The sequence below is a fragment of the Dendroctonus ponderosae genome, unplaced genomic scaffold (assembly GCF_020466585.1).
Source record: "Dendroctonus ponderosae isolate FM_Combo_2020 unplaced genomic scaffold, Dpon_F_20191213v2 Dpon_F_20191213_1, whole genome shotgun sequence".
In the NCBI taxonomy this organism is placed as follows: Eukaryota; Metazoa; Arthropoda; class Insecta; order Coleoptera; family Curculionidae; genus Dendroctonus; species Dendroctonus ponderosae.
In genome coordinates this window covers 33057029-33070917 of record NW_026017110.1, presented here as the reverse complement: position 1 = coordinate 33070917, position 13889 = coordinate 33057029, and the positions used below count along the sequence as shown (strand labels likewise).

At 37.1% G+C, this 13889-nt stretch overlaps 2 protein-coding genes and 1 long non-coding RNA gene across 4 annotated transcripts in view; all 3 read right to left on the bottom strand.

The window, feature by feature from the left end:
• Nucleotides 1-2603: 2603 nt before the first annotated feature.
• Nucleotides 2604-3623, bottom strand: LOC125502613. Its single transcript, XM_048661381.1, has 3 exons — nt 3061-3623; nt 2846-3005; nt 2604-2782 (listed from the first exon to the last, which is right to left on the bottom strand). Exons 1-3 carry the CDS (start codon nt 3224-3226, stop codon nt 2734-2736), a joined length of 375 nt encoding a protein of 124 aa, XP_048517338.1. The 5' UTR covers nt 3227-3623; the 3' UTR covers nt 2604-2733.
• Nucleotides 3624-4177: 554 nt separating this feature from the next.
• Nucleotides 4178-5469, bottom strand: LOC109534166. The gene is made up of 2 exons (XR_002171602.2): nt 5323-5469; nt 4178-4697 (listed from the first exon to the last, which is right to left on the bottom strand). It is a non-coding gene; the product is annotated as an uncharacterized LOC109534166 (long non-coding RNA).
• Nucleotides 5470-6579: 1110 nt separating this feature from the next.
• LOC109534165 (cytochrome P450 6A1) overlaps nt 6580-13889 on the bottom strand; it is a 12352-nt gene continuing 5042 nt past the window's right edge. Inside the window, exons 1-9 of one of the 2 annotated variants that reach the window (XM_019899741.2) lie at nt 13823-13889; nt 13184-13613; nt 12575-12767; nt 12392-12519; nt 12203-12331; nt 11880-12113; nt 7659-7751; nt 7421-7579; nt 6580-7168 (exon numbers count right to left, since the gene is read on the bottom strand). In XM_019899741.2, coding sequence (XP_019755300.1) covers nt 7002-7168; nt 7421-7579; nt 7659-7751; nt 11880-12113; nt 12203-12331; nt 12392-12519; nt 12575-12767; nt 13184-13604 — 1524 coding nt within the window. In that variant the 5' untranslated portion in view covers nt 13605-13613; nt 13823-13889 and the 3' untranslated portion in view covers nt 6580-7001. Of the gene's footprint in view, nt 7169-7420; nt 7580-7658; nt 7752-11879; nt 12129-12202; nt 12332-12391; nt 12520-12574; nt 12768-13183; nt 13614-13822 lie in introns of both variants that reach the window. The other variant, XM_048661378.1, reaches the window with a different exon arrangement.

The following is a 13889-nucleotide window of genomic DNA, read 5'->3' as shown; positions in this document are numbered from 1 at the left end:
CGTCCGTGAACACGCACCTACTCGATTCCGCTATCATCCAACATTGTCAGAATCTTGCAACAAATGAGTACCATGATAAAATTAATAACCACTCTTGTCTAAAAAATGACCCTAAATGGTCAGACAATTTAAACTAGCAGCTTGGAACACCAATGGCTTAGCCCAGCATACTTTGAAAATACAAGCTTTTATTAAAAACCAAGAGATAGACATAATGCTCATTTCAGAAACAAATTTGACCAAAAAACATTACTTTAAAATGCCTAAATACACCGTGTACAAAACACAACATCCTGATGGTACAGCACATGGAGGAACCGCCATCATTGTAAAAAACACTATTAAGCATCACCTGCATTCAAGGTATGAAAAAGAATACATAGAAGCCACTAGCATAAGCGTCTTAGACTGGGATAGACCAATAACCATCGCAGCTGTGTATTGCCCACCAAAGCATGCAATGAAAAAGAAAGATTTTGAGGAGTTCTTTGACACATTGGGACATCGTTTCATCGCAGGAGGAGACTATAATCTACTATAAGAGACTATAAGACTAAGCACCCACAGTGGGGATGAATACTTACGACTCCTAAGGGCCGTGAACTTTTTAAAGCTATGCAAGCTAAAAATATGCATCACCAATCTACTAGGGAACCAACCTACTGGCCGACCGATAGGAAAAAAACACCAGATGTAATTGATTTCTTTGAAGTTGGGGGAATTTCCATAAACCTTCTTCAAGTCAAATCGTGCTTTGATCCCTCATCGGATCACTCGCCAATAATTATAACACTGAGCTCAAAAATAATAACAATGACAAAACCACCTGCTCTTAGCTCAAAATGTACAAACTGGGAAGCCTTCAGAAGCATAATCGAGAACGAGCTAACTAATTGGATATCGCATTAAAATCAAATTCGGACATAGAAAACAACACAGAATACCTAACTAAAATTATACAACAAACAGCTTGGAAATCAACACCTGATCCAAACAACTACCACGAAAACAAAAATGCCTGCTCAGCTAAAATTAAACAAAAAATAGCTGAAAAAAAGACAGCTGAGGAAAAAGTGGCAGAATTCAAGATCACCTCATGACAAAACTAAACTCAACAAAGCTGTCAAAGAACTAAAGAACCTCCGACATGACGAAAAAAATCAAGCAGTTCAAAACTATCTGAAAGAACTAACTGCCACCAAAGCCACAGAGTACTCACTATGGAGAGCCACAAAAAAAAAAAGAACCCAGATGGCAATACCTATTATAAAAATTTAAGACGGAAAATGGGCAAAAAGCGATACTCAAAAAGCCGATATGTTTGCAGATCATCTGATAAAGGTTTTTGAACCCTTTGAATCCCAAATACCGAGAGAAGAAGAAAAAGAAATCAAACAAATATTAGAGGCCCCGGGTCAGCTGGAATGTCCTATTAAAATTTTCACAATTAAAGAAATAAAACTTGCCATAAAAGAGCTCAGTGCAAAAAAAGCCCCCGGATATGATCTCATTACAGGGAAGATCCTGAAAGAGCTGCCAGATGTGGCAAAAAGATTTATAACACAAGTGTTTAATGCCATCTTAAGAATAGGCTATTTTCCTTGCCAATGGAAAGTAGCTCAAATCATAATGGTCCCCCAACCCGGAAAACCGGTAGAAGATATAAAATCTTACCGCCCTATCAGCCTGCTGCCAATATTGACCAAGCTGTTTGAAAGATAATTCTTAAAATCGAAAATCCAACCCATACTAGACGAAAAACAACTCATTCCCAACCATCAGTTCGGGTTCAGACAGGAACATGCCACAATTGAACAAGTACATTATATAACTTCCAAAATCAGTAAAGCATTTGAACAAAAAGAATACTGCACAGCAGCATTCTTGGATGTTAGTCAGGCTTTTGATAAGGTCTGGCATATGGGACTGTTATATAAAATCAGAAGGGTCCTTCCTGACAACATCTATCAGATTTTAAAATCGTATCTGCAAGATAGGCACTTCTTAGTAAAATTTCACGAAGAATATACAAGTTTAAAGCCGATTGAGTCTGGAGTGCCGCAGGGCAGTGTGTTGGGGCCGTTGCTTTACCTCTTTTACACTGCAGACCTACCAACAAATTCAAATTGTATGACTGCCACATTTGCTGACGATACTGCAATTTTGGCAACACATGTAAATCCGACAGCTGCGTCTGGCATCCTGCAGAATAACTTAACATTGGTACAGGAATGGCTGAAGAAACGGAGGATTAAGGCCAATGGAACTAAAAATGTACAAGTAACTTTTACCATGCGTAGAGAGAATTGCCCTCCTGTTCAACTTAATAATTTCCAAATACCTCAAGTCAGGGAAGCCAAATACTTGGGCATGCATTTGGATCGGCGCATGACATGGCGTTCTCACATTTGCAAGAAAAGGAAACAACTAGGCATTAAACTAAGAAGATTGTCCTGGATTATCGGGAGAAACTCACAATTAACAACCGAGAATAAACTGTTATTATACAAAGTGATGCTGAAACCAGTCTGGACGTACGGTATACAGTTGTGGGGGACAGCTTAAAATTGTATGTCAAATAAAATTTCTGAATACCTTCGGGTAGTTTGTAATATTACTGTGAGATAATAAAAAAAGGAAAAAAAAAAACATTGTCAGCATAGGGTACCACAATATCCCTAACACATCTTCTTCTTATTCCACCCCAAGCAGTAACTCCTCCACCACCAAAAGCTACCCTTGATTCCATGTGCTGTTCCATGAATATTTCGTTCCTTCTTCTCTACAACAAAACATGCCCATCTGAGCTAAACAAAAAAACCTACCTTCATCCGTGAACACGCACCTACTCGATTCCGCTATTCCCCAGTCTTCTTGTTCTCTTGCCGATCGCAATCCAATAGCCCGATGTTTACGTTTCAGCAGAGGGCAAGCTGCTCGTCTTCTGGACTGAAGGCCGTCCTCATCTAGCCGTCTGGTTGGAGATATGGACTCCAGAAGCATTTCTAAACACATTGTTTATAGCGCTTGCGGTTGATGTACGGTCTTGTCGAACGGTACTTTTGAGATGTCGGTCTTGCGATTCTGTTGTTTTCTGCTTTCTTCCTGCACTTCTGCGGTAATTAATGTCACCAGCCTGGCGTCGACGAAGGGCTCGATAAATACTTTGCCGCGTAGTATTAAAAAAATAGGCGATTTGGATAAATCCGAATCCCTTGTCCCGCATTCTGTCTACTATGTCTAGTTGGTCTCTATTTAAACCGGATATTTTATAATGAATAAGCACTATTTTATCAGTAGGTAATTCAAATTAAGTCAACAAAAGTCAAGCAGTGACAAATGAGGAGCCAAAGTGATTATTCAGAGTTTCATGTTGCTTGGTTACGGGCATTTTTAGGTGACCAAATGGCTTCTTTCTTTCGAGAACATGCAGTTCACATTAGTCAATCGTAACTCATGTCAAGCATAGATCATCCTAAACTGTTCAGAATTGACAGGTGGCTTGAAAATAAATTTAATTTTAATTCAAAATCTGCCATAATATCAAATTTCGGGGGAAATTCCGATTGGGTCACTTTTAATGCAATCATATGGATTTAATTTTTGTCTTGAGTCGACGATCATACTTGTATCTTCTTACATGACGTTTCAGTTTCGACGGCAGCTGTAAGACCAAAAAGTAAATTTTTTAACATTACCCCGTGAATAAAAAAGTGAAAAAATGGAAAATCGTTTAAAGATATAAGGTCCATCTTCATGCTTTTGATGTTAAAATCCAAAAAATATATGTTTTGCTCAATTGGGAGCATGTCAAACTTTCACAAATTTCGCATTGCTACATTTCCCAACCTCTAGAAACTTTATTTGAAGCACTAATTTTTTTAGGAACACGACCGGATGGAAAAATAATTTTCCTATTCAACACTTCCAGCAGAAATCAAATACCTCGCAGCGGTCAGACTTTATCATGTTCCAAAGTTAGGGCAAATTTAGCCGTGTAACGTTTATTTTGTTGAGCAGTTTAAATGAAACAGCAGAAAGTTTCAAATATCTTATTTTTCAGTCTTTCAGTATATGTTTTTTAGTTGGTCGATGAGGACCTACGGGACGCAGGCATAAATCGATCATGGGTTAATAAACACACAAGATCATAAACAAAAATAAATAACAAAGATAGTTTATTTTCTTCAATTTTATTCAGTTATTTCATAATAGCTACAATTTAACGTTAAGTAATACAGTTTTAAGTAAATCTATTGCTTACAGGAATGTTACAGTGCAGATCTAGCTTAAAGTTTATCAGACAGTAAACTTTGTGAACATTACAGACAGATCGTATGTATTGAATCATTCTCGTCACGTTAATAATTTAATTGCAAATACTCGACTATTTGCTCAAACGGTTCCAAAGTAACCTTGAATATATATTTTTTTTAATTTCGAATCATCGGAGGTTTGAACCTAGACGAGAAAGACATATGCTCATCTTCTTTTGCCGTTTCGATCCTAAATGAGCCAAATGGAGGTAGTTACCGTACAATTTTATTAGATTATTTAAATATTTGGCTCTATCTTAATACTATAAGCCCGCCAAGTATTATAAAATATCCCTCCCAATTGGAAATTACTTCAACCTAGAGATTTATGTTGTAATTCCCAAGTGGCGTCCCAAAGAAACTGTTGAACAAGTGGCATATCTGCAAAAGAGTTATGATGGCCTTATAAATAGTGCGGCAATATATTAGACTGGGACAATACTGCTAGCGACACTTAGTTGTGGCAACGGTTTAGTAGGATTAAAGCTAGAGCTGGCTGTTGAAATTTACGAACGTCTTGTAGCTTTTAAACTCCATAAAATAATTCATTTCCTTTGGTGCAGACAAAAAGCTGCTTTACGATTTATGTCTTTACGATGTCAGTCATAATAAGCTTGAATTCTCATTTAAACCAGGGATCAGGATTATTTCATTTTCGTCTATTTTACAAAACGATCTAAGGAAATATGAATATTAGAAAAAAATAATTTTGCGAATGTGCTTCTTAAATCTAAAGTATTAAAAAAATATATCCGAAAAGATTTTCGCTCTGGTATTATGACATGCGGATCAAAACTGAAGCGAAAATGTGTTTCATATGAAAGCTGATGAGTTTGCAGTTTGATATCGTTACAACGCAATAAAAAGCAAGTATTAAATTGAACTCAGCATAGTGGAAAATTGTAATTTACGGACTCTCGCGTAATCCATGCGTTACTCAATGGTTAGTGATTGGGCGAGCAAAATATAGTTTAAGCAGGAAAACAAATCCGCTGGATGCACTTACGGTCAAGTGCATAGAGATGCAATAATCATCGCCATATACAGTATAAGTTAGGCGAAAATGTGATTGATCGTTTATATACAGGATTATTCAAAATGGGCGTCATTCCTCTGGAGGTGTTGTCGGGCGTCGTTTTAGGAGTACAAAAAAATAGTAAAAAAATTTATTATTATTAAAAACTAAGAAATTTGCAAAAAAACTATATTATAGAAACGACAACCATGTTTTTCAAGGTAATCTGGCTAATTAACATTATGTAAATACCTGTTGCTTCGTAATTATTTAAAACTCCGGTAACCATGGATAAATAGAGAAACTGACAGTAAGATAGACCAGGATCAACGGTAAATTCGATAGGAATCGTTGAATGACATAACCTATTTCGAAACTCATAACCTGGAATTATTAATTTGTTTACAAATTACAAAAACATACATTTGAGCCTGTGACTCCAAACAAGTGCCTGTGTAATCACCTTATTATGTACTATTTTCGAGCAATACATACCTGTGTTAAGTAATCCGTTGATCCGTGGCACTTGTGGATCTTACATCCGTGGCACGAATGAAGCCGGTATTTATTTGGTGCATGGGAACGTGTGAGTTGTTGTGCAATGTCATGTCATGTGCAATAATGTCCAATACTTCTTCTGCGTCTGAAACCCGAAAATTTATTGTCGTCCATTACCTTCCTGGAAGCTCCTCTCCCTCTCCTCGCCCTTTGTTGGAGTGAATTCTTTCAGCTTCTGCTATGTTACTGTAGCATTTCTCCTGAACTAATCGCAAGTTTGCCACAACCTGAACGAATGTTAGGGGTAGTTTGTGGATGTTTTGGAGTTTTCAAACCAAGCCCTCAGCCCAAGCTCCAGGAGGGACCGCGAAACCTGCACTAAAACACCCAATGCATAACACCAAGGGAGGAAACTAATCGGTGTCGCCATCTATCGCTCGTGTCGAAATTTATTGAATTACTAATATCGCTATTAAAAGATAGGGGTTTATTGCAGCACCCATATCACTTAGGGATATAAAAAATAGATAACAACCTATTCTCAGACCTACTGGACATACGTTTAAAATTTCATCCAAATTGGTCAAGCCGTTTCGGAGGAGTATGGTAACTAAAACTGTTACACGAGCATTTTATATATATAGATTTTCATAATTTGTTAAAGTTTTGCGTATATATCATTTCTTTGATGCCCGGACAAACAGAACTTGACATGCTCCTGAGGTATCCTTTTCAAGGAAAATACTTTCGTCTAAATATTGATTTATTTCTAGACTAATAAATGCTGTGGAATTGCTCGGATTTGAGTGTTGTCAAACTTCCGCATAAAACTCAAACAATAAACCATCAAATAAACTGTTTTTAAATGCAATATTTTGGTCGATTTGTGCGACTTCACTTTGAATACGATTATCACATCTTTTATTTTCTACATTTCCATCAGGGGGTGTACTGTTAGCTGCTTCTGTTTATAAGTTTTCAACACCTCATTTGTATCCTCCCTTGTCCATAAACTCGAATTATTTCCACCGGTCCAAAATAGTTGCTTGAGCTATTAAATTGCTTTCTTGTATATTTGGAAATCCGTTCTTTAGTTGAATTTGAAGTTTTCTCACTATATTCTTAATTTGGGCCATGACCGCAGTTAAACGAATAGCACTATATAGTTTATTCTAGTTTACTCTCGTAGCGTCTAAAAGCACATCCTGCTTGAACATGTACACAAAGGTACCGGTATCTGCTGTATATGGAGCCTTCATAGCTTTGTTTAAAGTAAATTTGAATTCCTGCAAGAGAGACGCTAAGGCAACTTTGGTTTGCAGCAAGCCAAATCTCATTCCTACAAAATAAATAGTTATTAGTAATAAGAATTTTGGAACCTTTGGAATCATAAACGAATATTAAAATAGCAGTATTATAAGTTAACGAGTTGTATCCACAGTAGGTATTATCAAGTATTTAGAGTTAGGAGATCATCAGAAACGATTTATCTATTGTTAAACTGAACGTCACATATTGTTTCAACATTTTTTTGAAGAACAGCTGTCGATTATTTGAAGTATATTAAAAGACGAAGTTATCAAAACTTTACCTAAGCATTGCCTAGGTCCATCACCAAATGGCATCCAAGCAATGTCCGGTCGTATGGCTTTGTTTTCCGGACTGAATCTTTCAGGGTCAAATCGGTCTGGATCGGGATAGTATTCAGGATCTAGATGTACTCCAATTACGGGAATGTATATTCTGGTTCCTAAAAGAAAATGCTCTGGTAAATATTTACGTTAAATTTGTACCATACGGTATCAATAACTGACGGAATTAACACTGACCTTTTTCAATGACTATATTCGTGTCTCTGATTTTGTAGTCTTTAGTGCATCTCCTAGGAATAACTGGCGCAACCGGATATTTACGTAGGGTTTCTGAAAATCAGGTAATTCTAATTAATCGATTTGTCGTCGGTAACTGATATACTTAATATCGTACTATAATTTTGATATATACAGGGTTTCCCGCAATGAGGTCGCCAAACTGAAACCGTGAAATCTGCTCTCAAAATTACTAATAATTTTTCAAATAAACATGCATCGAAAACTGCTCCCTTACGGAACCTACGGGCCCCGTAGTAGGGTTTTTTGCAAATTATTTCTAAATGGTGAACTTCAAAACGTAAGTTTGAGGAACTTTAGTAATTTTGATATGCTGAATCTAGATCTGAAATTAAAACTGTCAGAATTTCATGATAGACGTATAACTTGGGGGGTAGAAGTACAAAGAAGCTTTAACTTTGATTTGATATTATAAATCAATCTTTTCTCTACGAAATCTGAAGTAGTTTACGAAGAAAAGTACTCTTAATTTACTCGGGTCAGACGCACCGTGTGGCAACTAAATGACTTAAAACATATCCCTGTTTTATAAAAATATTACCAATATCCCTAAATATAAGCATTGCAAGCATTTTTACTTTTACCGAGTATAAAAAAACTAGTGAATGTCTTCATGCATTTTTTTTCAATTATTAAAAAAAGGATAAATGATAAAAAAGATTTCACGAAAACATACAACAGATGTTTTAATTTAAATCCTATTTTCAGATCGGAAAAATGACTCAAATGCAAGGATTGCATCCTTTCCATTATAAAAGGGTACATGATTTTCCAGCACGTACAGAATTTTCCCGTTGGATTCTAAGCCACCAACATGATTTAAAAGTTATTTTATGTTAGGATGCGGCAACCTTTTCAATAGGCAAAGCATTCAGCAGTCATAATACTCATTTTTGGAGCGTCGAGAATCCGAGAGTTGTTCGAATGGCAAACTTCCAACATAGATTCTCCCGTGCAGGTTGAGCGCCCCATCGGGCGCATCCCCAGTCTGACCGGTTAGCGACGGTCATAAGTGAAAGTCGTGGAATAAAACCCACGGATCTGGAGCGAAAGCCGTCGCCGCGGACCAGCTCGTGGCACAAACAGCAAAGCGTCTGCAGTTCAACGACTCTCGTGGCTACGGCCTCGGGATAAGTACCGTAGGGGGCGCTAGGATCTTGGTTTTACTACCCGGATCGCGTGACGAGGTCACTAACATAACATCTCCCAATTCTCACGTTATAGTGCGCGCCAAGAGATTCAAGGCTCGGGGAAAGTCCAGTCAAAAGCGGCTAACGTTGAGGCAAGAGGCGCACCTCATTGTATCAGCCTTACCCACACATGCGTGGGTCTGTCTGGATGGACCTAACCCTTCCCTAGCTAATCGTGGGAATGATGGGGAGGAATACACCACAAAATACCGGCGGGACCTCCTCAGAAGAACCGTCGGTCTCGGCAGCTGGCAAAGTACGGAAGGATGGTAAAAAACTCTCGGAGGCCACCAGGCGGAAAACCCACCAAAACTGTGCTAGGTAGACCCTCAGGGGAACCAGCAGACCCCAAAAAAGCTGCCATGACCGGGACGCAAAAGCGACACCAGTCGGATGGCAGCACACCCAACAAGCCAGCACCTGGGCGGCGGTATGTGGGAACTTCCGTATAGAAAGGACCACATACAAGTCGTGCAAGGTTGCGGTTTCCGGCATTAAGATGGCCATAGCGGCGGTCGGACATCCCGAAAAATACTTTTCTCCTGAGCAGGGAGAACTCATAAAGAGGCACCTGCTTGGGAAAATCGACGAACTGCAGCCAGGGATGACTACCAGACCAAGTCATGCGTCGTACCTAACCCCCCCAAGATTCTTCTGAAGTTTATTGAATACACAGGGATAATGAGGGAGTAAAAAACGAGGGCACAATAGGGCAAAAATAACTTCAGTGCAAGGCCAAACACGACCTCGGCGGTGAGGAAAGGGTTTCAGTGGGTAAACAGCTTAACTGGAGTCCTACACAACCCAGAGCGACAGATCACCAGCTCTGGGAGTGCATAAAAGAACATTTCCCAAACATCACCGGAAAAAAAAAATAAAAAACATAGATTCTCATTCTATGTATCAACAGGTGTCATAGGGGATAACTCGACAGGACCAATTATTTTACCAAATAGGTTAAATACCCATAATTATTTAAATTTTCTACAACATGAGCTGCAATAATTGCTAGAGGATACTCCTATAAGCACTTTTTTTCCACAATTTCTCCAAAAAAAGTTAGAGCTTTCTTTGTATTTCTACCCCCCCAAATAATACGTCTATGATCAAATAATGACAGTTTAATTTTCAGATCTAGATTGCGATTGACAAAAATTTGCGTTTTGAAGTTTAACCGTTTAGAAATAATTCGCAAGATACCCTAATGCTGGGTCTCTAGAGGGCATGTTTCCATACATGTTGATTTGAAAAATTAATATTCGTTTTGGGAGCAGATTTTACTGTTTCAGTTTCGCCACCTAATTTCGGGATACCCTGTATATACAGGGTGTTTTTTTTATATCTAGAAACGCTTAAATATTTCGGAAACGAGTGATCCGAGGAAAAAATGTTTCAAATAAGAAGTTAATATCTGGGAGGGGAAAGTTTATTCGTGTCAGAAAAACAACGCCTACTTCTACCTTGCAGGCTAGGCAGGGGCCAACTTAAGATATTCAAATGGTAACCACAACACTTTATTGGAGATTCGAATAGTACGTCAAAAACTCAGAATAGTCTATCCAAAACATTTTCTTCGATTTTGACAGGTGGCGTAGCAATTCATCGATTTTTATTTTTTTGCTTTAGATCTGCTAAACTATCTATTATTTAATTGGAAAGCTGAAAATTTTAGAGTGACAAATGTAAAGTAACTTTAAAGTTTTAACGAAATATGGTAAGTAAAAAATATTCCTATTTAAATTACAACATAAATTCTTAGTTTCTGGTAAATACGTATATCATTAACAACTCTAAACCAACCAAATTTGTAATAATCAAAGCATACGTTCAAAATGTTGACCTTCAACTTCAATGCATTTATTGATTCGGTTTTGAAATGAATGCACACAGCTCAAAAGTACATTTGATTAAATTTCGGCACAGGCATTTCGTATTCTCTCAATCAAACGAGTTGTGGGCACAGCTTCATAAATTTTTCCTTTAAGAAAACCCCACAAAAAAAGTCTGGTGACGTAAGATCTAGTGATCTTGCAGGCACGGTTACAGGCCCATCTCTATAGATCCATTGGTCTTTAAAGTTACGGTTCAGTACTTCACGTGCAACTACTAAATAATATGCTGGACAATCATCTGGACATATATATATGGAAAACGCTGAGCCTAAAGAGCGAGACAGCATTATGAAGATTTGGGCCGGCTTCTCGGTATACAAACATAATTTCAATTTTTTCTTGCAAATTTAATGCGCTTATATCAAAAATTATAGCAGCTTATTTAAATCATATTCAAATAGTGGTTCTAACTCAGAACGAAATTAATAAATGTGAAATCAATAATTCGAAATTTCTACGCTTTTATCAGCGTCCCTACATCGAGTTGAGAGAAATTTTAGATGACTTTGACAGTTTCATATTCAAAATACATTTCGAAATGTCACGTATTGGCAATGCGAATTTTCAAACTATTAACGCTATACTTTTAATAAACAAATAGATGTTTTGTTGATTTGGAGATACATATTTGATTTTCATCATCAAACAATTTCCGGACCGAATATTCCTCTGACATTAATAGATGCGATTGGTCACACTAACATTTTCAGCGTTTTAGTTAAATAATGGATAGTTTAGCAGATTTAAAGCAACACAAATGATAATTGATGAAATGCAGCGCCACCTGTCAAAATCGAAGAAAATGTTTTGGATAGATTACTCTCAGTTTTTGACGTACTATTCGAATCTCCAATAAAATGTGGTTACCATTTGAAATTCTCAAGTTGGCCCCTGCCTAGCCTCTTGTAGGCTAGGCAGGGGACAGGGCAGGTCGAAGTAGGCGTTGTTTTTCTGACACGAATAAACGTCCCCCTTCCAGATCTTAACTTCTTATTTGTAACGTTTTTTCCTCGAATCACTCGTTTCCGAAATATGTAAGCGTTTCAATATAAAAAACCACCAATTAATAATTTACTTACCTCTTACTACTTTGTCAAGATACTCCATCTCTATGATAGCGTCATAGCCGAATTTTCCATCGTGTCTTTTCAATACCTCATTAATTTCAGTCCGGAGTTTGTCTTGGATATCTGGATTTTGGGCAAGAGCAAATAAAGCAAAAGTGGATGCACTTGAAGATGTTTCATGTCCGGCCAGGAATATTACGAATGATTCGCTAAGAATTTCCTTGTCGGTGATATATGCTCCCGTTTCTGAAATTGGCAAAACTGGGAATAAATTAAAATGCATAAAGCTTGGAGAGGCATGCTAATCAGCAGGATTTCAGATATTCACAACATACCTTTTACGTCAACGGTGCCATCTTCTTTCACGAGCGATCCGTGCTGCTTTAGCTGCAGCATGAGCTGCAAGAAGTCATTTCGCTGAACGTTATTCTTTTCTCTGTATTGGATAGTTTCATTTACAACTTCTGTAATAAAACCAATTTTCAAGGATACGTTTTATGCGTTTTAATAAATACTGTTCTTACTTGAGAAATAAGACACAATGCGACTTGAAAATGCTTGATATCCAATATTGCCTAAGAATTGGCTAGGGAATAAATTCTCTATATATAACTTGATGGAATTAGGCTTGAAAGCCTCCCTTCCAATTGATCTAAAAATAAAACTATTTTCCTAATCTATCCAAGTCAAGTTACTAAATATAATACCGAAACATGTTATCCGGCTCATCCAAAGATTTGCAATCAAGTCCAAATGCTGCCTCCGAAATTACATCAGTCGTAAATCTTGAAAGAATTTCTTTTATGTCGGCAGGTTTGTTAGCATCGACTGACAAGCCTACGAGTCGAATCAGTCCAGGGCTTTTACCAGCCACTGTGGCAAACATTTGTTTCATTTTTGCTGAAAATAAAGTGAATACGACTTAGGTATAAAAGATATAACCTAAGTGCTAATTTTAATGCAATAATGAATAACTGGTGCTGGTGTTCGCAGGCATCTTAGAAAGTGCGGCTCTCAAGATATTGGATGTAAAACATTACGACTATTACCAACAGTGAATATATTCAAAACAAATTTGAGTAAGAAGCCACCAAATTCAAAGTTAAAGTTTTTGGGTAATGCGACCAAATAACACGAATATTTTGCCAAGAAGCACTACTGGCTTGATTAAGCTTTTATAAAAATAACGCCTGATGCAAATGTTTGAATTTAGTAAATATACAGCAGAAGATACATTTAAGTTAACGTCCTTACGAGTTTGGTAAAACAATCAGACCTTAAAATATTACACTTTTAGAATTTCTGTGCTTTCTTACCGGAAGTAAATAATGGAGTCAATTTCGTTCGACGCTCTTTCCAAATTTGTCCCTCAATATTAAACACGTGAGGTGTGAGTACATTCTTTTCATGATAGAACAGTCCATGTGAGGCAAAGGATGAATAATCTTTCACTATGATATCTTTCAGCAAATTGATATCAATGGCCACTAACTCAGGTATATGTGAATTATACATTCCTACGCATTTGGCGCCAGTGGGTTTGAACTTCTGATAAATATCCAAGTGGAAGTCTTGGACTGGTTTGCCTCTAACCAAAGGAAGAGTGTCTCCAAAAAATATGCGAGGATTTAATTGAGGAACTCCTTGTCGTGCCCAATATTGGAACTTCCATTTTGAGTATGCACAGTATAATAAAATTGTTGACAATAAAACTCCAAGGGCTATTATCAAAACCATATTGATAACCTAGAAAAAGAAATTAAAATTGATCAATACGCATATAATTAATTATTTCAAAGTTTCCTAGATCGGACAATAGCTATTAAACGAAATTTAAAAACTGTATAAGTATATTTTCTCAAAACTACCTTATGTTATTATTAGCAATTATGTTTTCGTCAGTAATCGAATTAAACATTTAAAAATATTAAACCGTATTCCTGTTTTTTAATTACCTTTTTTCAATAAAAACTTTTCTAATGAAGCACTACCACATACCAAAAAATAGGAGCTCTTTATTAT